Source organism: Callorhinus ursinus, unplaced genomic scaffold (assembly GCF_003265705.2).
Source record: "Callorhinus ursinus isolate GAN/ISIS: 27379988/994484 unplaced genomic scaffold, GSC_fseal_2.0 scaffold27, whole genome shotgun sequence".
Taxonomy (NCBI): Eukaryota; Metazoa; Chordata; class Mammalia; order Carnivora; family Otariidae; genus Callorhinus; species Callorhinus ursinus.
Window position 1 is genome coordinate 11,762,539 of NW_027397089.1, and position 21,929 is coordinate 11,784,467.

Genomic DNA, 21,929 nt, shown 5'->3' on the forward strand with positions numbered 1-21,929 from the left:
AATTTCTGTTTAGGTGTGTTAGGTCTGAGATGTTAATTGAAGTTGTCCACGAGGAAGTTAGATTTGTGAGTATCATGTTCAGAAGAGAGATGTGAGTTAGAAATGAGCTCATATAGGCCAGTGCTTTTCCACTCTGTGAGACCCAGTGCCCCCTATATATATATAGCAGGTATTTTGAAATCCACTCTTTACTGTGCTGGCATGATATTTATGGCCAATGTAACCTAGCCTCACAGTTAAAAAAAATATATATATATTGTTCTAACTAGTAGTATGACAAATTAGAGAATTTTTTTTAGTATGTATTTCAATTTAGAAGTACTTGTTCATGATCACAGAAGGTACGAAGTAATCAGATTGAGTCCATGAATATTTATTAAGCCTTTGTATATGTCCATCACTGTACTGGGTATAGTACAGTGTGCTGGGGTTATAGTAGTGAATAAGACAAAAATTTCTTTAATCATGGAACTCACATTTTAGTGGGAGAATGGAGTTCATAAAGAGGATAATTAAAAGGTAAACTGATAGATGATGAGAATATGGAGAAAATAAAGCAAGGATACAAGGTAGGGAGTGTCTCACCTATGTGTAAAAATCACATGAATCTGACTCCTCATACTGAGTGAGACAGTTGTGCAGTTTTGACATCTCAGATAGTCCTTCATTGCTGTCTGATTTTTCAAAATAATCAACTCATGGGGAAAAGCAGAATTTTCCCTTAATTTACATGATGGTTGTATTTCTTGACAATTATGTATATGAAAACTGCATTACAACACTTTTTTTCCCCCATTACACTTTTATCTGTAAAATGAGTTAGGTTTTTAATCCTATGTGATTATCTGGTAGGACATTTGAAAGTCATGACATGAGACAAGTCTTCATTGTAGGGAACTATTTCTTGCATTGCAGGACACCTAGCTTCTTTGGCCCTTCCTTCTAAATGTTATAACTATTCTCCACAAATACACCCATAGAATTTTCTAAAATTCCCTTAGGAGTTGGTCTGTCCCTTTTGTAAACCTCTGACTTAGCAGGAGAGCAGCAGTATGGATCCTTGAAAAAACTTGACATTAAGCTATTAGAGGAGGAGGACTAGGGGAAGAAAACTGAGATTATCAGCCAATGGGGAGAGAGAAAACAGGGAAGTAATGTCTCAGAAGGCAAGAGGAAGTTTCTAGAAAGAGGAAGCCCTCAACCATTAAATGGCACTGAAAGGTCAAGTAAAGAGGACAAAAAAAATCATTGGATTGGACAGTATGGAGGTTGTTACTGCTTCTGACAAGGAGCGTGTCAAGGAAGCCCATACTGTAGTGAATTAAAGAGGGTTAAAGTACAAGAGAGGTGAGGAAGAGGTGTGGTATGAATAGGCAATTGTTTCAAGAAGCATGGCTGAGAAGGGGAGAGGAGAAATAGTGTGGTATTTGCGGAGTATGTACCTTTTAGTACTTAAAAAAAAGTTAGAAGAGACTAGAACATATTTGTGTGGTAATAGGAAAAATCCGGCAGAAAGGGAAAGATTAATGCAGGAAGAAGGGGATAATGAAGGATTACCATATAATAAAGGGATAAATTGTGTGATGTAGCCTGTTAAGTACTGTATAAGCTTGTAGGAAAGGGAGATAATGATGCTTGAATTGGTCATGAGAAGTCTTTGTGCTGGGCTTGAAGGATGGTAAAATTTCTATAGGCAGAGAGGAAAAGCGGCATTTTTTAGATGATTAGGACAAACTCAATAAAAGCAAAAGGAGAGGGATAGAACATATGTAATTGAAGGGAGGGTTCTTGTGGGGAATAAAATTTGCTAGGTAGGGGGGATGCAGGTTATTGAACGGTCTGAAAACGAGGGGGGTAGACTGTATAGTAGAAGCTCTCTTAAACAACTTGCATTAACTCACTTATCACAGTCCCCGGTGTTCTGCATTCGTTCCATAAGCCTATTCTTGAATATCCCACATTGCTAGATTATTCTCTCTTGTGACTGCTTCTCCCATCAGTTGGCTGATAATACTTTACCAAGAGGCAGTTATGTTTTTTACCCAAACCTGTTTATGCCGACTCTATTTGTTACTGTAATTTACTTAAACCTTATGTAAATTGGTGAAATAAGAGTGAAAATGAAGTTGATAACGCTATGTAAAGACATATGGATACAGTCACTAAACATTACTCTAGAATTAGATGGAGAAAAGATTGTAAAAAAATCTAGGATTCTGTGTTCATACATTTTTACAAGCAATTTTAAGTTCTACCACCACATAAAAAAACCCAAACTGGAAATCACAGATGGTACATTATGGGTGTGGTTTATGCAAAAAAGATGATACCGAACTCTAAACAGTGGACCCTTACTCAAAGAAGAGGCCTTAGCCTTCATTCAAATGTAGAGGAATGAATATTTATTTATATGTTTTATCTTAAAATATTTACCGTTTGAATCATTTTTAATGATTCTTTGATTTAACCAAGTTACCAAATTATTTGATTAACTAATCAAAAACTGGTCCTGATTTCATTGGTTGAGGGAATTTCTACTATCTATGATGTGAGGAATTTAGGAAGCCAGTGAAGACCAAATAGTATGTATGCATGTATATATGTATGTATGTATGTATTTAAAGATTTATTTATTTATTTTAGAGAGAGAGAAAGAGTCGGGAGGGCCAGAGGGAGAGAGAGAAAAATCTCAAGCAGACTCCATGCTGAGCACAGAGCCTGATGTGGGGATCGATCTCACGACCATGAATGAGATCGTGACCTGACCCGAGACCAAGAGTGGGACGCATAACCAACTGCGCCACTTAGGCACCCCACCAAGTAGTATTTAAAGATGATTATTGCAGGAATCCCCAGAATGAAAGAGATGAAGTTCTGTATAAAAATAGTATTAATACTGGGAAATTTATTCCAGTATTAATGTGCATGTTACAAACTGTTTGGCAAGCTGTATTATCATTTTGTCTTTATCCAGGAGCCTTTGAGGGAACAGGGAGAGGAAAAGAAATGAATATTTAATGATATACCAGACATTTTGCTAGGTCTCTACATGCATTTTCTCCTGTAATACAACAGTCCCCCCTTTCAGAGGAAGAAGCAGCCTTAAATAACAGGTTAAATAACTTTCTCAAGGTAATTTAGCTAATGAGTGGGGAGAGAGAATGCTTTTACTTTACTAGGGAATCTCATTAAAATCCCTGATGTTCTTTAACAAAGTTGTAAGGCATTCATTTAATTGCTGGGTAATAAAATCTTCGAATTAAATAAGACCAATTGAACTATGATTCTTCTTTAGTAGGGGAATCATCACGATTTGGCAAAGTACACACACTGGCCTTTTTCTTTTCCTAAAATCTTGTTTTTTTGTTTGATGCAGTTGAGGGCTATCAGATCTTTACTATATCTACAATAGATAGTTGACCAAAAGAAGAATAAAAGGCACAATATAGCAGTACAGTATAGTGGAACAAACCTGAAGAGGGCTGAACTCATAATTAATTAAAAATTTATTAAGAGATTTTATTTATTTATTTGTCAGAGAGACAGAGTGAGCGAGCACAGAAGGGGGAGTGGCAAGCAGAGGGAGAAGCAGGCTCCCTGCTGAGCAAGGAGCCAGATGTGGGACTCCTTGTGGAGGCTGAGGTGTTTGATATTTGTGTTGTTGAGGTTATAGAAGTAATTATTGAATACATTTCCATTTTTTTTACAAAAGATTTTATTTATTTGTTAGGGAGAGAGCGCACGCAAGCAGGGGAGCATCAGACAGAGGGAGAAGCGGGTTCCCACTGAGCAAGGACCCCGATACGGGACTTGACCTGAGCCAAAGGCAGATGTTTAACTGACTGAGCCACCCAGGCATCCCTGAACTCATAATTTAAAGAATGATATGGTAGTTTTGGCAGTTGAACCCAAACTTTTGGCTTTTGAAAGGTTTTGAATGATTTCATAATCCTAACAATATTTTACTTCAAATAAAGCTGTTATTAGGTAAATTAAGAAATAAGTATTTCCTTGATGTTTTGAATATTAAAATGAAATGAAAATTAAATTAGTAACTGAGCAGTAACTTCTTCCCAGACTCCCCCCCACCCACATCCCCATTAAGTTTCATTTTTTACTGTTTGTGATTAAAAAAATAAAAATTATGGAAATAATACATGAATGGCTCCCTTTACAAAAGATTCAAATAACTCAGAAGTAAAACTTGAAAGCCCCTTACTTGGTACTTGCTACACTGTACTGTATTCCCTATACCATGTCAGTCCTTTCTCCAGAGACAATTACTCTCAGTTCTTTGGCATGTGTTTATTTACTTCCCCCTCATTTCCTTTAAAAAAATTTTTTTTACTTATATTTTAAAAAACAAACGTAATCATGCTTTATATATTCTGCAACTTGTTTTTTTCAGTTATTATGTTATTGACATTTCCATATAACGGTACTTAAAATCAACTCCATTCTTTAATAGCGGTACATGTGATTTATTCAATAATTTTCCTTTTGAATGATTATTTAGATTTTTTTGGTGTGTTTTAGGAAGGAGACTCATGTGAAAGTGCTTCTTTAGGTTAAATTCCTGGAAGTGGATCCAGAATGCTATAATTTTAATCAAAATAAATTTATTATGATTTTAATTGGAATTTTTTAAGTTTTCGAGTTTTAAAATATATTTTACAAATAGGAAATATATGTACATGGTTCAGAATTCAGAAGATACAAAATGGGTCAACCTCTCTCACATTGTGTTTCTTTTAACCAACCTGTTATGTTCTTTCTAGTGGCCACTGTTAACATTTGTTGTATAACCTACTGGAAATAACCTATGCTATATAAAGGCATATATTATGTGACTTACAACATTTTGCCATTTTTTTCTCCCAAAGAATGCCATACGTGCTGCTCCACAGAAGAAAGATCTATCTAAATGGTGATTGTTCTGTACCCGTGCTGAGAAAACTGCTTTATTCTTCTATTTAGCAGTATACTGTGTGGCTTTACCATTCTTCATTTAACCAGTTCCAAATTGGTGGATATCTAGGTTATTTCCAGTCTTTCATTACTATAATGCTGCTTGTACATGTCATTGTGCACTTCTCTATGAAGTTAAAGGGTGTAGGCATTTAACATTTTGATACATTGTCAAACTGCAATCCTTAGAGATTGTTTTATTTTATACTCCAACCAACAAAGTATTAGAAGACCTCATCAACAGTGTTTTCAAACTGTTTGCCAACATGATAAGTAAAAATGTTGGCTTAGTTTGCATTTCTCTTGTGGTTGATCATCTTTTGATATATAGTTGACGCTTGAACCGTGTGGGGCCTTTTACAGGCTGTTGACATCCTCCTCTCAATCCAGCGCAGTTGAAAATCACATATAACTTGATTCCGCCCCCAAAATTAACTACAAATGGCCTGCTGTTGACTGTCAGCCTTACTGATAACATACAGTTGGTTAATACATAGTTTGTATGTTATATGTATTATATACTATATTCTTACAGTAATGTAAACTAGAGAAAGGAAGATTATTCTTAAGAAAATCATAAGGGAAAATCTATTTACAGTACTCTACTGTATTTGTAGATACAGTAAGTTTATGCTGTATGTTTACAGGATGAATCATGTCAGTAACTATATCAATATTGTCTTAAATGATACAAAACACAGTAGATGTTATACCTATTACTAACACTAGACATCAAAAATGAAAAGATAATGTGAAAAAGAAATTCACATTTGTTTACAAATATAATGATTTATGGGCATTGATAACAAAGAAGCAGCAGTATGATTGCTTTATGGTAGCCTAGTGTAATTGATAGGATTGCTTCACAGTAGCCTAGCCTATATACTAACAAATGAATCGTTACAAAAAATTTTATGGCATACAGTATTGCAGTCATATTTATAATACAGTAATGTAACTTTTTAAAAAAAATCATTTACTTGTGATTAAAGGCTGATAGTTTCTCCAGTTATGAGAGAGAGGCATACTGTAGTTATATAATTCTTTGAAAACAAAGTTATAAAACAGTAAGAAAACTAACTTCTGGGACACCTGGGTGGCTCAGTCAGTTAAGCGTCTGCCTTTGGCTCAGGTCGTGATCCTGGGGTCTGAGCCCCACGTTGGGCTCCCTCAGCAGGAAACCTGCTTTTCCCTCTCCTTCTCCCCCTGCTTGTGTGCATGTGCGCATGCTCTCTCTCTCTCAAATAAGTAAATAAATTAAAAAAAAAAAACTAACATCTGATTAATTTTGTATTAAATATTGCTCATATTGCTTAGTATAAGCTAAGCACTTCTATACAAGTCTTGTGTCGATGACTACTTAGGCAATGATGACACAGAAATGCCTCATGGCTCTTGCCATGCAGTTATTAGATTTTCACATGAAGACATTCACATATACACAACAGATAAGTTTATTAACTATATGGCCTGATGATTATGTACTATTCATTAAGTGGAAGTGGATTGTCATAAAGGTCTTCATCCTCGTCTTCATGTTGAGTAGGTGGAGGAAGAGGAGGGGTTGGTCTTGCTGTCTCGGGTGGCAGAAGTGGAACAGGTGGAGGAGTTGGAAGGGGAGGCAGGAAAGAGGCACACATGGAATAACTTTACTGAAATGTTGTAATTTCTGACATTTTTGCTCTTTCGTTTTTTAAAAAACATTTCTGTCCAGTACCACTGTTTGCTTTGGTTTCAGTGCTAGTATCCTAGAAAGGTCCATGTTGTAAAAGAAATCAATAGCAGTCTTGAATAGTCAGATCCTTTCTGCCAGGTTGTCTAATACCAGTTTGTTTTTGGTCACTGCTTCTTCTACAGCTTCTTTCTCGTCGTCTGGCACTGGTTTGCAAGCATTCATCTCCATTAAGTTATCTTCTGTGACTTCTTCTGGTGTGGTATTTATTAGCTCTTAAATGTCTCTTAAGATCCAAATCTTGAAACCTTTCACCCTCTACCTTTTTTGTCATACCCACCAACTCTTCCCTTATTCCCTTGATTGGCTCTGTTGTAAATCCTATGAAGTCATATACAATAAATGGGCATAGTTTTCTCCAGCAGGAATTTGTTTCATGTTGATGGTTTTCATGGCTTTTTCTACAACGATGGTGTAGTTGTGTAGTGGTGTAATCCTTCTAGACTTTGATGTTTTCTCATCAGAATTCTCTTCCATAGGGTTGACAGTCCTTTTCAAAGAATACCATGTAATGAGCTTTAAAGGTCCTTATGACCCCCTAATATAGAGGCTGATTATAGAGAGCTTGTGTTTGGGGGCAGGTAGGCCACTTCGATGCCCTCGGTGTTGAGCAGTTCTGATCATAGTCCCGACTGCATTTGCACAAAATGGTAGAGTTAGCCTACCTACTCCCTTCTTGCCTTAAATCCTGGAGCTTACTTTTTTCTCTTCCTAATAAATACTTTGTGGCATTTTTTTCCCCCTCCAGAATAAGGTACTTTTGTCTGTATCAAAAATCTGTTCAGGGGCACCTGGGTGGCTCAGTTGTTAATAAGTGTCTGCCTTTGGCTCAGGTCATGATCCCAGAGTCCTGGGATTGAGCCCTGCATCGGGCTCCCTGCTCAGCGGGAGGCCTGCTTCTCCCTCTCCCGCTCCCCCTGCTTGTGTTCCCTCTTTCGCTGTGTTTCTCTCTGCCAAATAAATAAATAAAATCTTAAAAAAAAAAAAAAACATTCTTCCGTTAAAATCTTAAAAAAAAAAATCTGTTCAGGCAGATAGCCTTTCTCCTCAGTGATTTTCTTGATGGCATCTGGGAACTCGTCTGCTGCCTCTTGGTCAGCAAGAGCTGCTTTTTCTGTTATCTTGACATTTTTTCAGCCAGTCCTCTTTCTAAAATTATCATACCATCCTTTGCTGGCATGAAATTATCCAGCTTTAGATCTTTCACCTTCCTTTTGCTTTAAGTTGTTACCTAATGACTTCACTTTCTTCTCGAATCATATTAGAGTCTATAAACATACCTGCCTTATAGCAATCCTGCACCCATATAAAAGCTGCATTTTCAATATGAGATAAAAAGGTATTTTGCAAAAAGTGTAAGGTTTTTGCATCTGCTGGCATAGCTGCAGTATTGGCTTCACGAATTTTCTTTTTTTACAGTGGTCCTTATGCTGGATTCATTTATCTTGAAGCAGCAGGCAAGTGCAGCTGCAGACCTCAATCTACAGTATATATCAAGCAATTCAGCTTTTTCTTGTAATATCATGACTTTTCTTTGATTCTTGGGAGCACTTAAAGCAACACTAGTGGCACTTCTTATGGGTCCCATGACATTACTCAAGGTTTATGGTATTGCACTAAACACAGTGAAAAATATACAAGAACTGCAAGAGGTCACTTTGTACTGCAATATGCAATTTACTGGAGAGATGAACTGCTCACATAGAGATGGGTAGCATCATACAGTGTTCTAAGTGGATACTAGCAACACTTGGGCTCATGGCAGTAGCAACAGAAGGTGGTTTAAAATTATTACGATAGTACAGTACATACTACAATTCTTTTTTTTTTTAAGATTTTATTTATTTATTTATTTGAGAGAGAGAGAATGAGAGATAGAGAGCACGAGAGGGAAGAGGGTCACAGGGAGAAGCAGACTCCCTGCTGAGCAGGGAGCCCGATGTGGGACTCGATCCCGGGACTCCAGGATCACGACCCGAGCCGAAGGCAGTCGCTTAACCAACTGAGCCACCCAGGCGCCCTACTACAATTCATTTTATGCAGTTATGATTTAATACCACATCTTTCCATTCATTTATATTTCTCTCAACTGCTAATGGCGTCATGTGTGCTCTGTTACCTATTTTTGTGCATGTTTTGATCAATTTTAATTTTTTATACTTAGTATTTTATGGTAGTAAATGATAAAATAGACTAGTATTTACATATATTTTATGCCTTCATGACAACTATTTCTTAGTTTTTTTGCTATTTCTAGGCTACATGGTTTGTCTGTGAGTTTTTTCAATTTGTCACAAATCTCCAAAAGATTTTCCAGTACATTTATTGAAAAAAATCTGCCTATACGTGGATGCGTGCTATTCAAATCCATGTTGTTCAGAGTTTAACTGTATTTTATTTATTTATTTTTAAAAAGATTTTATTTATTTGAGAGAGAGAGAATTAGAGACCACATGCGAGGGGGGAGGGTCAGAAGGAGAAGCAGAGCAGGGCCTTCAGGATCATGACCTGAGCTGAAGGCAGTCGCTTAACCAACTGAGCCACCCAGGCACTCCTAACTGTATTTTAAAAGCATCTATGTTAAAATAAATAAAAACATCTATATTTCCATTTCTTTGCATTGTCTGTTCATGTCTTCTGCCTATTTTTTTTGTTGGGTTATTGATCTTTTTCATATTGCTTTATAGGAGCTCATTAGAAATTGTGGAAAGTCGCTCTTCAGTATATATTTAGCAAATACTTTTTCTCAATTTCTTATATATCTTTGACTTTTTTACATTCTTTATTGTGTCAGAGGTTACTATTTTCACATAATTTTTTTAACCTTTTCTACCCTCTAACCTGCCTAAGCACCAAAATGGTTGGTACCATGCCTAATAATTCAGATTAAATGATAAAACACCTAGAAAAATATGCAGAAGATAAAAGCAATTATTCTTTTGGATATTTTGTTTTTAGAAATTTCTTGGACGGATAAATGATAAAACAGGAAAATCAGCAAATATAATACCAAAGGAGAAGGAGGTTTCTTTCAAAAAAGAAAGGAGTTTTCATAGATTATCTGCTTGAACTAGCATTTCGTAAGAATCTACAGTGTATAAAACTATGTGCTGGATATTGTCTTTTTTTAATTTAAATTCAATTAATTAACATACACTGTATTACTAGTTTCAGATGCAGAGTTTAATGATTCATCAGTCTTATATATACCCAGTGCTCATTACATCATTGTGCCCTCCTTAATGTCCATCACCCAGTTACCCCATCCCTTCACCCCCTTCCCCTCCAGCAACCCTCAGTTTGTTTCCTATGATTAAGAGTCTCTTATTCCTGGAAATTGTCTTAAAGGGGATAAGCTTTAGTGAATTTAGAGGTAAGGAAAGATAATGGTAATAACTAATATAATTAGGGAAGAGATCAAATTTAGGAAAGGTGAGGCCATCTAGGAAGTAGTTCGCAGCTGTTTTGCTCTTAAGCCTCCTGACCAACTTCTCAAGTTCAGTCAGATTTCATAATCTCCATTCTTTGTTGGAATCAAGTTCCAGGGATTTAGCCTGCTTTCTGCTTTCTTCATTCACTTCTTATTTATTTTTGGATCTTTGTGATTTAGTGTCTGCCAAGACTGGTTGTGAAATAAGATAGTCTCCCCATCCAATCCCTTTCATTGTCCCTGAAGATAAAGCCCTTAATGATAATGGTTTGTTTCTAATCACTATGTGTGCACTGATAAGGGATTAAAAAAAATAACAAAATGGGGAAGCTGGAAATTACAAGGATATATTTCTAAGTTCTTAAAATAATGGGCTGGAGTTCTGGAATCCCAAGCTGAGATGGTGAAAAGAGGGTCAACTGCTGTTTTTACCTTCAGATTTTATCCTTGCTGGTCTCTGCCATCAAGATTCCTCTTTTGTCTGAGCTTTTGTTCTCTGAAGGCTATATTGACTCCTTCCTTCATGTTGACAGAATAGTCTGTTTTTAATTTTTGTGTAGAGCTAGTCAACCAGAGCAGTAGGTAATCTCTTCTTTCAGGTGTAGCCTATCAACTTATTGGACTGTACTTTCTTCTCTTTTGTTTCAGGGGATAGTTGCCTTTTTTTTCCCCCCTCCATGGTTAATCTTCCCATTGGTTGGCTGATACCAAAATTTACTTTTATTCACATTTTTGTTGTTTATGTTTGGATTGTTTATTTGTTTTTAGGTAAAATTTGGAAATACCACCTTTAAAACAGATGTGTATCTCAAGTCCCTCAACCCTCAGTGGAACTCAGAATGGTTTAAATTTGAGGTAAGTTTTTAATTTTTTAAAAAGTATTTATTAGAGGGGTGCCTGGGTGGCTCAGTCGTTAAGCATCTGCTTTCGGCTCAGGTCATGATCCCAGAGTCCTGGGATCAAGCCGCGCATCGGGCTCCCTGCTCCACAGGCAAGCCTGCTTCTCCCTCTCCCACTCCCTCTGCTTGTGTTCCCTCTCTCGCTGTGTCTCTCTCTGTCAAATAAATAAATAAAATCTTAAAAAAAAGTTTATTAGAGCAAGAGAGAGAGCACAAGCAGAAGGGGGGGCAGAGGGAGAGGGATAAACAGACTCCCCGCTGAGCAGGGACCCCCCCCTCCCCCCAACATGGGGCTCGATGCCAGGGTCCTGGGATTATGATTTGAGCTGAAGGCAAGATGCTTAACCGACTGAGCCATCCAGGTGCCCCTTAAGGTAAATTTTTAAATATCAGCATTTTTTAGTATATATTTTTGACGTGACCCCTTCCCCCCAGGAATGATAGGAGTACCTTTTATTTCAGGTATAGTAGTCTTCCTACACCATAAAAATACTTTCTTTTTGGCTTAACCAAGATTTAGTTTTTAAAAAATAATGTTGTAGTTAAGAAAATACAGTTTATGAATGCAAGAACACAGATTTAAAAAAAACAATCTCTTAAAGTATTACATTATTATTACTGTAATATTCTCTGGATTTTAGCATTTGCCAAAAACCACTTAAGGATAGTGTACAGATTAAATTTAAAAAAAATTGTAGTCAAAAGTATATATTAAAAAATGCCATTTTAACCAATTTTAAGTATAACTCAGTTGCATTAATTACTTTCACAATGTTGTACAAGCATCACTACTATTTCCAAGATTTTTTCATCACTCCAAACAGAAACTACTCATTCAGCAGTAACCCTCACCTCTTCTCCTAGTCCCTAATAACATCTAACCTACTTCCTGTCTTTTGAATTTTCCTATGTTAGATACAAGTGGAATTATTATGATATTTGTCTTTTTGTGTCTGGCTTTCACTTAGCATAATGTTTTCAAGGTTTATCCATGTTGTATCATGTATCAGAATTTCTTTACTTTTTATGGCTGAATAATATTCCCCTGTGTGTGTGTGTGTTTATGTGTATGTATCACATTCTGTTTGTCCATTTATCTGTTGATGGGCATTTGGGTTGTTTTCACTTTTTGGCTACTGTGACTACTACTGCAGTAAACATTAGTGTACAAGTATCTGTTTAAGTACCTGTTTTAGTTCTTTTGAGTATATGCCCAGAAATGGAATTGCTGGGTCATATGATAAATTGTATGTTTAGCTTTTTGAGGAACTGCCAAAAGGTCTTCCATAGTGGCTACACCATTATACATTCCCACCAGCATGTATGAGAAAATTCTGATTTCCCACATCTTTGTCAAACTTTGTTATTTTCTGTTTTTTTTTAAAAAATCATGTCATCCTAGTAGGTGTGAAGTGATGTTTGCAATGTAATTTTAATATGCATTTTTGTCATGATTGAGCATGATATGCTTTTTTATGGTTAAGGACCATTTGCCTTTCTTTTACTTTGAACTGCCATCTCATATTTTAACTCCCCAAAGAAGATATTTAGAGATGACATTATGGAGGTAGACTTCACAGGACTTGGTGACTAGCTTAATGTGGAAAATGTAGATGTGATATGGTATGTCATTGGTTTTGATTTGCATTTCCCTAATGACTAATAATGTTGAGCCTCTTTTCATGTGTTTATTGGCTGTTTGTATGTCTTCTTTGGAAAACTGTTCAAGTTCCTTGCTCATTTTTAAGTTGGGTTGTCCTTTTTTTTTTAAGTTGGGTTATCTTATTAGTAATTTTCATGATAGTAGGACATTCAAATTTAAGAATATTAATTTCATTTTATTGATGATGCAGTACCAGAATTTTTAAAGCTGCAAAGTACTCAAGTAGCTTAGGTAACTTTAAAAGATAATATATTTGTACTTACTTTTCTGAAATAAGGGATTTTTAAAATTTTTTTTTTTAAAGATTTTATTTATTTATTTGACAGGAAGAGAGAGCGAGAGAGGGAACACAAGCAGGGGGAGTGGGAGAGGGAGAAGCAGGCCTCCCGCCAAGTGGAGAGTCTGATGCGGGGCTCGATCCCAGGACCCTGGGATCATGACCTGAGCCGAAGGCAGACGCTTACTGACTGAGCCACCCAGGCGCCCCGGGATTTTAATAATGTTAATGAGATTTAGCACCTAAAGTTACCAGCCATTTCCCTTAAAATTTACTAAGTTTACTATTTTGGCTAGTACTTCTAATAATAGTGTATTTTGTGTGAAAGATGTTCTTAAACTTTGTGTTTATAGTTAACATTAATTATATACTTTTTAAAACTTCTTTGTCAGTTGCTATTAGCATTAGTTTATATGTTGTGAACTCTCAAATATCATGAAGAAGTGGATGTTTAGTTTTCTTTTATATAAAAGAAACATTGGGCCAGGCAGTATAATGATATTTTGGAAGCTCCATGTAATCATTTGGAACCTAGGATCCTTTTGTCTTCTCCATCATCCGTAGTCTGTGGCTTCCAATATTCATGGTCACATTAGCCTCCAAGTTAGCAGCTGGAGTTCTAGTGATCACATCAGTGTTCTAGGCCTGGAAGAAAAAGCAGGAGAGGTGGTGATGAGTTAATATATATTTTTCAGCTGAGCAAGCCCTGTTTGAGAAATTTTTCCCTATCCTATCTAGTTCTATATAATGATTTATGCTTGTTATCTCAGTAGTTACAAAGGAGGGTGGGAAATTTAGTCTTTTAACTGGACAAATTGCTGTGCAACTAACATTTTTAAACACTTAAGACATTTATGAGAGTCTTAATTTATATTATTTCATGATTTGATACTGGCTCAATTAAATCTATGAAATATCCTTAGTTATTTTATTAAAATTAATTAAAATTAATTCCGGAATTTCTTTCTTAGATTATTTGTATTATTAGCTATCTATATATATCATAAACAATTCTAGTCATTTAGTTGGTATGGAGACCTATAGTGTCAGGGAAGGAATACCTTAGAGTACCAGTACAGAAGATGAGGGTACTCATAGGTAAATGTGTAAGAGGTTAAATAAGTTTACACAAAACATGTTATTAATGGAGGTAAAAATTGAAGGGATGTCTTTGGAGCAGTGGTTAATGGCTTAGTTTATGACTCTTTCCCTTTTACTAAATATATAGGTAATGCCATAGTATGGAATGCCATTGATGACATGATTTAGAATGGCTTGGAAATCAAAATGATTATTTTAACATTTCACTATGGAAATTTTCAAATATGCATAAAAGTAGGCAGGGTACCTGTCCATCATTTACCTTTATTTTTACCTATACATTGTGCTGTTCTTTTTTTACCCGTTACCCCACTCCCTACTTGGAGGCTGGGGTGGCAGGAATATTTTAAGGCAAATTCAAAATATTATGCAATTTCATCCATAAATTTTTAGTTATGTCTCTCTTTTAGAGAGGTATCCCCTTTTTTGAAAACAAATCATCCAGTCACATTATTACATCAGTGATATCAACAATAATTCCTTCTACTTTAATTCTTAAAATTATCTTCAGAGGTTAGATTATTAATCTAAAATCAACAAGAAATTAAATGGAATGGAGAAAGGCATAATATTTCATAATTAAGTTTAAAAAATTAACCAAAGTATAGGTTTGCAGAGATATCACTTGACCAAAACATATGTAGGGAAAATACAGAGATTTTAGTTAACCACAAACTGTCTTAATGAACAGTATGGTATATCCGCTGTAATGACAAACATTCATAGACTGCATTTAAAACGTATAGTATTTTAGTTACAGGAAATAATAATCCTTTTATATTCCATCCTTACAAATATCTGTAATATTGTGTTCCATCTAGCCACTACATTTGATGAGGAGTACTGGCAAATTGGAGGATGATATGGTATACAGAAGATATGATATTCCATATCTGAAATAATGAACATGTCTTCCAAAGGGAAAAATCTTTTTTTGCCTCATTCTTTGCCTTAGTCAGTTTGCCCTGTTGTAACAGAACACCGTAGAGTGGGTGGCTTAAACAATAGCCTTTTATTTCTGACATTTCTGGATGCTGGGAAGTCTGAGATAGGGTACCATCGTGGTTTTGTTTTGCTGAGGTCCCTCTTTCTGGCTTGTAGATAGTGATCTTCTTGCTTGTCCTTTCATAGCGGGGAGAGAGATCATCTCTCCCCATCTTTACTTGTAAGGATACCAATCCCATTTGAGAGGACTCCATCCTTTTGACCTAATTACCTCCCTAAGACTCCATCTCCAAATACCATCATTTTGGGGATTAGGACTTCCATATACAGATTTTCAGGGGACAGAAACATATAGTTCACCGCATTCTCCATTGTAGTCCCTCTTTTTAGCCAGTGCTTGGCATGTGATAAGTAATTGATAGAAAGTAAAAGGAGAGAGAACAAAATTTCACTTACTTAATTCATGAACTTCAGTTTTTTTTTTTTTTTACCAATAATATATTAGTTTTTCCTACAGTTTTATTCTCTGAAATTGTCTTTACAAATGATGGTACCATGGTGCTCATTAGCATCCTTGCTCTCCTGTAGATAATGTTTGGACTCATTTTTACTGGATATTATAAGTAGACTAGTAAAATACAGGATAATATGTAGAAAAAGAAATTAAACATGGGCCTGACACAGAATAATATGTAGAAAAAGAAATTAAACATGGGACCCAACATGGCCTGAACTCACGACCCTGAGATCAAGACCTGAGCTAAGGTCAAGAGCTGGATGCCCAACCAACTGAGCCACCCAGGTGTCCCGAACTGTACTTTTTTTCCTTAGAAATTTGGCATCTTTTATAGAAAAAGGGGTTATAACTTATGTGTGTGTGTGTTAATTCCTTTACCTTTGTGCTTAGAGATAGATCTGTAAGTTTTTTTCTAGAAATAAGTAATCTTTTACATTTGGTATATGTATATATTTATGGTAATGAAGACTTAAAAATTAAAAGATTTAATTTTAAGGTATACTTTTAGGTGGATGATGAAGATTTACAGGATGAACCTCTGCAGATCACAGTTCTTGACCATGACACTTACAGTGCAAATGATGCCATTGGTAAAGTGTACATTGATATTGATCCTTTACTCTACAGTGAGGCTGCAACAGTCATCTCGGGATGGTTTCCAATTTATGATACTATACATGGTAAGGAGTATATAATTTGAAGTAATCCCTGTTAAATTTATATAATATAGTAAGTAAATGCATTATTTAAAAATCATCTTGGAAATACAGTGGAGTTTTCTAGAGGTTTTATGATATATAATATTACCACACATTGAATGCAGAGCAGAAATAGAATCTAACTGTATGCCATGAAGCTAGACATTATAGAGAACTACAAAAATGTAAGTGCTATTCTTATTACTAGTTTTTTTGTTTTTCAAAATATAGTTATTTTTATAAAAATGTTTATAGTAATAAGTAAATATTTTTTAAAATTCTCAGCTTTAATTTTAATTTTCATTCTTTTAATTTAAATTTTAAATTTTTAAATTTTTAAAAAGATTTTATTTATTTGAGAGAGAGAATGAGAGAGGGAGAGAGAGAGTGAGCAGCAGGGAGGGCCAGAGGGAGAGGGAGAAACAGATTCCCCACTGAGTGGGGAGTCTGATCCCAGGACCCTGATATCATGACCTGAGCTGAAGTCAGAGGCCCAACCGACTGAGCCACCCAGGTGTCCCTCTCAATTTTAATTTTAATTATAACATAGTAAATATTGATATATGATGCATATAAACAAAAACTCCTTGAAGTTCTCAATAATTTTTAAGATTATAAAAGTGGTTCTATCATTACAAAGTTTGAGAACTGCCAGCCTGAAAATATGCCATCTTTTTAGAATGGCAAATGGACCCATAAGGAACTGGCAAATGTTTCTCTCTATAGTCTAGCATCTTTCTGCCTGTTTTACATTTTTGACCTGGCAATCCTGTTGCTAGTTGTTTATTATAAGAATAATAAACTGAGATTTATGCAAAAGTATATTTATTGTGAAACATTCTATTATTATTTATTAATATTTACAATGATAAAATAAATTGGAAAAGAAGATTTACTTAAATAAATTAGAGCATATATAGACCATGAATTATGCAGCCAGAACAAAATGCATGTTTTTAGAGTAGAGTGGCATGAGGAAATGTGTATGATTTGTAAAATTGCAAAATTTTATAAAATTCAGATTATAAAACATTATAGGATGATTACATATTTGTTTAGAAAGAAAAGAATTGCATATATGTGATATCATGTGATAAATTGGCAGAATACAAGATAAAATGTTTATTCTTTTTTTAAGAAAAAGATTTATTTATTTATTTATTTTAGAGAGGGAGAGTGTGAGGAGGGGCAGAGGGAGAGAATCTCAAGCAGACTCCCTGCTGAGCACAGAGCCCTATAGGGCTGGATCTCAGGACCCTGAGATCATGACTTGACGTGAAACCAAGAGTTGGATGCTTAACCAACTGAGCCACCCAGACACCCTGATAAAATATTTATTCTTGGATAGTTTTATTTCTGGACTGTAATCCTATTTTTTCTCTTTTCCTTTTTTTGTATTTTCTACAACGTAAATATATTATCTTTGTAGTCAGGAAATAAAATCTAGTCCCATAGAATATTATCAATAAAACATGCTACTGGAGAAATAATCTGGGCTTAGATTAAAGGCAATAGCAGTAGGCAGGAATGAATTTTCCAAATATTTTATATTAAATACTGTTTATAGTTGGTTTAATATGTTTATGGACCCTTTGTTAGGACATAATCTCATTATTTCAATGGGTAAATGAGCAAGTCACTCTTCTTAGAAGGCCTTCTGTAACTCTGAATTTGATTGACATGCAATCAGGACAGTCCGGTAAAAATATTTAGTAAATGTTAGAGATAGAGACTGGATCATTTTTATTTATTAGGGCATGTTCTGAAAAACCCTAATTTTTGGAATTTCTTAGCTTATTTTAACTTAATATATTCATTGAAAAGAATAAAACTTTTGTGTGGGCGCCTGGGTGGCTTAGTCATTAAGCATCTGCCTTCAGCTCAGATCATGATCCGAGGGTCCTGGGACCCCGCATCAGGCTCCCTGCTCGGCAGGAAGTCTGCTTCTCCCTTGCTTGTGTTCCCTCTCTCGCTGTGTCTCTCTCTCTGTCAAATGAATAAATAAAATCTTGAAAGAAAGAAAGAATAAAACTTTTGTGTTAAATCAGATTCTTGGCATTTGTTATGAAGACCATTTAAGATATGACTTCTAATCCTGGCTGTACTACTTAACTAGTTATTAGATACTATGCAAATTATTTAACTTTCATTAAACTTTAATGTTTTCCTCTGTAACATGAGGATGATAATACTACAGAAATTACCTTACTGGGTTGGTGTGAGAACTGTGAGATACTACACGTAAGGCATTTAGAACATTATCTTTGCTCAGATGTTACTGTCATCATCATTGTTGTCATCAATTTAAATGTGGTTCCTTTGCAGTTAGTCTTGATTCAAATAAGTAGACTTATTCATTCTCTAATATATATGTATACTTCAGAAAATGTAATGAACTACTTAGAGTAAAAATAATTAGGAAACAAAGTTAGCACTGCTGTTATGATTGATATGTTATTTTAAAATCATCAGTTGGCATTCATTTGCTAGATTATTTAATTGTGCTTTATTTTGTTAAGGGTAAAAACTTGATTTTCCATTTGAAATTTTAGGTATCCGTGGGGAAATCAATGTAGTTGTCAAAGTAGACCTCTTCAATGATTTAAATCGATTTAGGCAGTCATCATGTGGAGTCAAATTCTTTTGCAGTAAGTAAATGCATTTTATTTCTCACTTAATAGGAAATTTAATTGTTAAGTATAGGGAATCAAATTAATATTTCAGAAAGCTAATGGAAAATCTATTATACTTTGGTTTTAATGCCAAAGAGAAAATTGTTCATTTTTCAGAAACAATTACTGTAGCTCTGGGGACTATTTATCTGATTTTAAAGTAAATGAAATCTAATTTTTTACAAGTTCTTAGGAATTTTTGTTAGAATAGTCCATTGGGGCGTGAGGTGTGTACGTGGTTATCATGACCCTACTCTGGCTTGCACTCTCGCCCCTACTCCACACTCTGGAAGGAATCACATTAAACATTGCTGGTAACTTATTTGCTTATTGCTGGTAGAAGGAGTGACTGGTGAAGATTTTGGATTTTTTCCCAAATTTTGAAGAAGAATCCATGTATTAATGAAACAACTTAATCTTGTTTACTTAAATCTTATGTTAGTAATATTGGGCCCAAAGGTGGAGAATTGATTATAAAAGCACTGCATAACAATACAACTCTGAAATACCTAAGAATGACTGGAAAGAAGTTTGAAAATGAAGGTGGAATGTGTTTTGCAGGAATGCTACAAATTAATTCATCCTTAGAGAAATGAGATCAGAGTGACTTTGGTCTGGAAATGCAAAATGTGACAGCATTTGCTACAGTCCTAACTGAAAACCAAACAACTAAGGGAATATACCCAAACCTACCTATACTGTATGGTGAATAGGAGGCGTCCACAGTTCATCTAGGCCACATGCTGAAAGAAAATCACTGCCTTGTTGCATTGCTCATGTGTAAGCATGATATTATAAAACAGTTAGTGATGCACTGTATCTGAACAGTAGCCTATGCTAACTTGATGTCAGCTGGTTGTCAGTAGTCAGCAACAACATAGGGGGAGATGGGCTTCTACTTTCATAATCAATGAAAACAAATCCCACTCTCTCTAATATCTACATTTGGAAAAACAAATCCAATGACTACATGTATGATATAATCAGACTTAATTCAGATTCAAATCAGACAAATTCAGATTCAAATTCAAATGGGCCATCTAAAATTAGGTAATACAGATATGGAGCTATTTGTGGTGGGTGGACAGGTGTATTTTGCAGAAGTCTCCAGTGACCTTAAAAAGCATTACTATCAGACATCAACTTACGGAGAAGCTTGCAGCACTCATCTAATGCAGGTTTTACTCTTTTTTTTTTTTAAAAGATTTTATTTATTTATTTGACAGAGAGAGACACCACAAGAAAGGGAACACAAGCAGGGGGAGTGGGAGAGGGAGAAGCAGGCTTCCTGCCAAGCAGGGAGCCCAATGCGAGGCTCGATCCCAGGACCCTGAGATCATGACCTGAGCCGAACACAGATGCTCAATGACTGAGCCACTCAGACACCCCTCCTTTTTTTTTTTTTTACACATGTGTAATTTTATTAGAGAGAGGGAGAACACGCACATGGGGGGAGGGGCAGAGGGAGAGAATCTTCAAGTAAACTCCCCACTAAGCAAGGAGGCTGATGTGGGGCTTGATCCCAGGACCCTTGAGGTCATGACCTAAGCAGAAACCAAGAGTTGGACCCTTAACTGAAGGGAACACCCAGGTACCCTGCAGGTTTTCCTCTTCTACCGGTAGGTCAATCTCCATGAAAAACAAGCTCTAAAATAATTTTCACATATTTATCTTATTACTTTCACAGCAATGAATATTTTATTGCCTATTAAGTTTTTCTTTTATAAATTAGAACAAGTTGCCTTGTTAATATGTGGAAGATATGACTATATTGAACTTTGTATAACTGTCAAAAAAGAAAAATCCAGATTTTTTTTACCTTTATTTATTTTTAAAGATTTTATTTTTAAGCAATCTCTAATCTAACGTGGGGCTCGAACCCACAGTGCTGAGATCCAAGAGTCATATGCTCCACTGACTGAGCCAGTCAGACTCTCCTTCAGTGGTAATTTAGTAGAAGATGTTGTTAAGATAGGAGCAGAGCACTATTGCCAAACATTGTGATGCTATCCAAACTTACATAGGTATCTACAGGTACAGTCCCTCAAGTGCCATGAAAAATGGGTTGGCATTGGGCAGATGTAGGCAATCACAGCCAGCCTGGATTAATAGGATTGAAACTCCTAAGTAGTTGAGTTAGCTTTAAGGCATGGATGTCTATTTTAAGAGACTAATTTGGTGTAGATGTTATTAGGTTCTCCCTTTGTTTATTGTGGTTTTTTTGTTTTGTTTTTCTATAGGTTATCCCCTTTTTGAATCCGACTAGATCTTATTTTATTTCAGATTTTATTTGTTTAATAGAGAGAGAGAGAGACAGCGAGAGAGGTAACACAAGCAGGGGGAGTGGGAGAGGGAGAAGCAGGCTTCCCGCCCAGCAGAAGCCTGACGCGCGGCTCGATCCCAGGACCCCGGGATCACGACCCGAGCCGAAGGCAGTCGCCTAACCAACTGAGCCATCCAGGCACCCCCGACTAGATCTTATTTTAAATCTAATGACATTTGGTGTTATTTATTTTAAATGAGTTTGTTAAATAGTATAGTGACTATTGAACCAGTTGGCCATATGGCCATGGATTATTGGAAATTGCAGGGCTGTATGACTCCTCAGATTATGTCAGAAAGGTAATGGTTTGATTTTTAAGACTGCACTGTATGTTGTACAAAAGAACTTTTTCAAAAGGTTTTGAATAAAGTTTTTTGTATTTATTACCCACTTTGTACCTATTTTTATAATGATTACCTAGCTGACATTCATTCTGATTTTTTTAAACTTTGTATTGAATGCTATTTAAGATTGTCTGTGGCTATTTTCCAAATTATAAAAATACAATTTCTATCTACTGTGTTTACTATGAGAAAAACGAGGTCTCATTATAGAAAATGATTATTTCTAAGAATAATATGGAATTTAGAAGACTGATTGGAAGTATGACTATTATAATTACATTGAAATTAGCACAGTAAAAAGTCTTTTTGTATTATGTATCCAAAAGGTAAGAATTTAATTGTACAATTTTAAAAAAAATT

General features: G+C 35.5%; 1 protein-coding gene and 1 pseudogene across 6 annotated transcripts in view; both read left to right on the top strand.

The window, feature by feature from the left end:
• The window catches only part of C2CD5 (C2 calcium dependent domain containing 5), a 97,031-nt gene that overhangs the window by 3,532 nt on the left and 71,570 nt on the right, over positions 1-21,929 (top strand). For all 6 annotated transcript variants that reach the window (XM_073877859.1, XM_025879694.2, XM_025879689.2 and 3 more), the window contains exons 3-5: positions 10,899-10,985; positions 16,041-16,212; positions 18,783-18,878. In XM_073877859.1, coding sequence (XP_073733960.1) covers positions 10,899-10,985; positions 16,041-16,212; positions 18,783-18,878 — 355 coding nt within the window. The remainder of the gene's footprint in view (positions 1-10,898; positions 10,986-16,040; positions 16,213-18,782; positions 18,879-21,929) is intronic.
• Positions 19,147-20,539, top strand: LOC112830009 (leucine-rich repeat-containing protein 34-like; annotated as a pseudogene).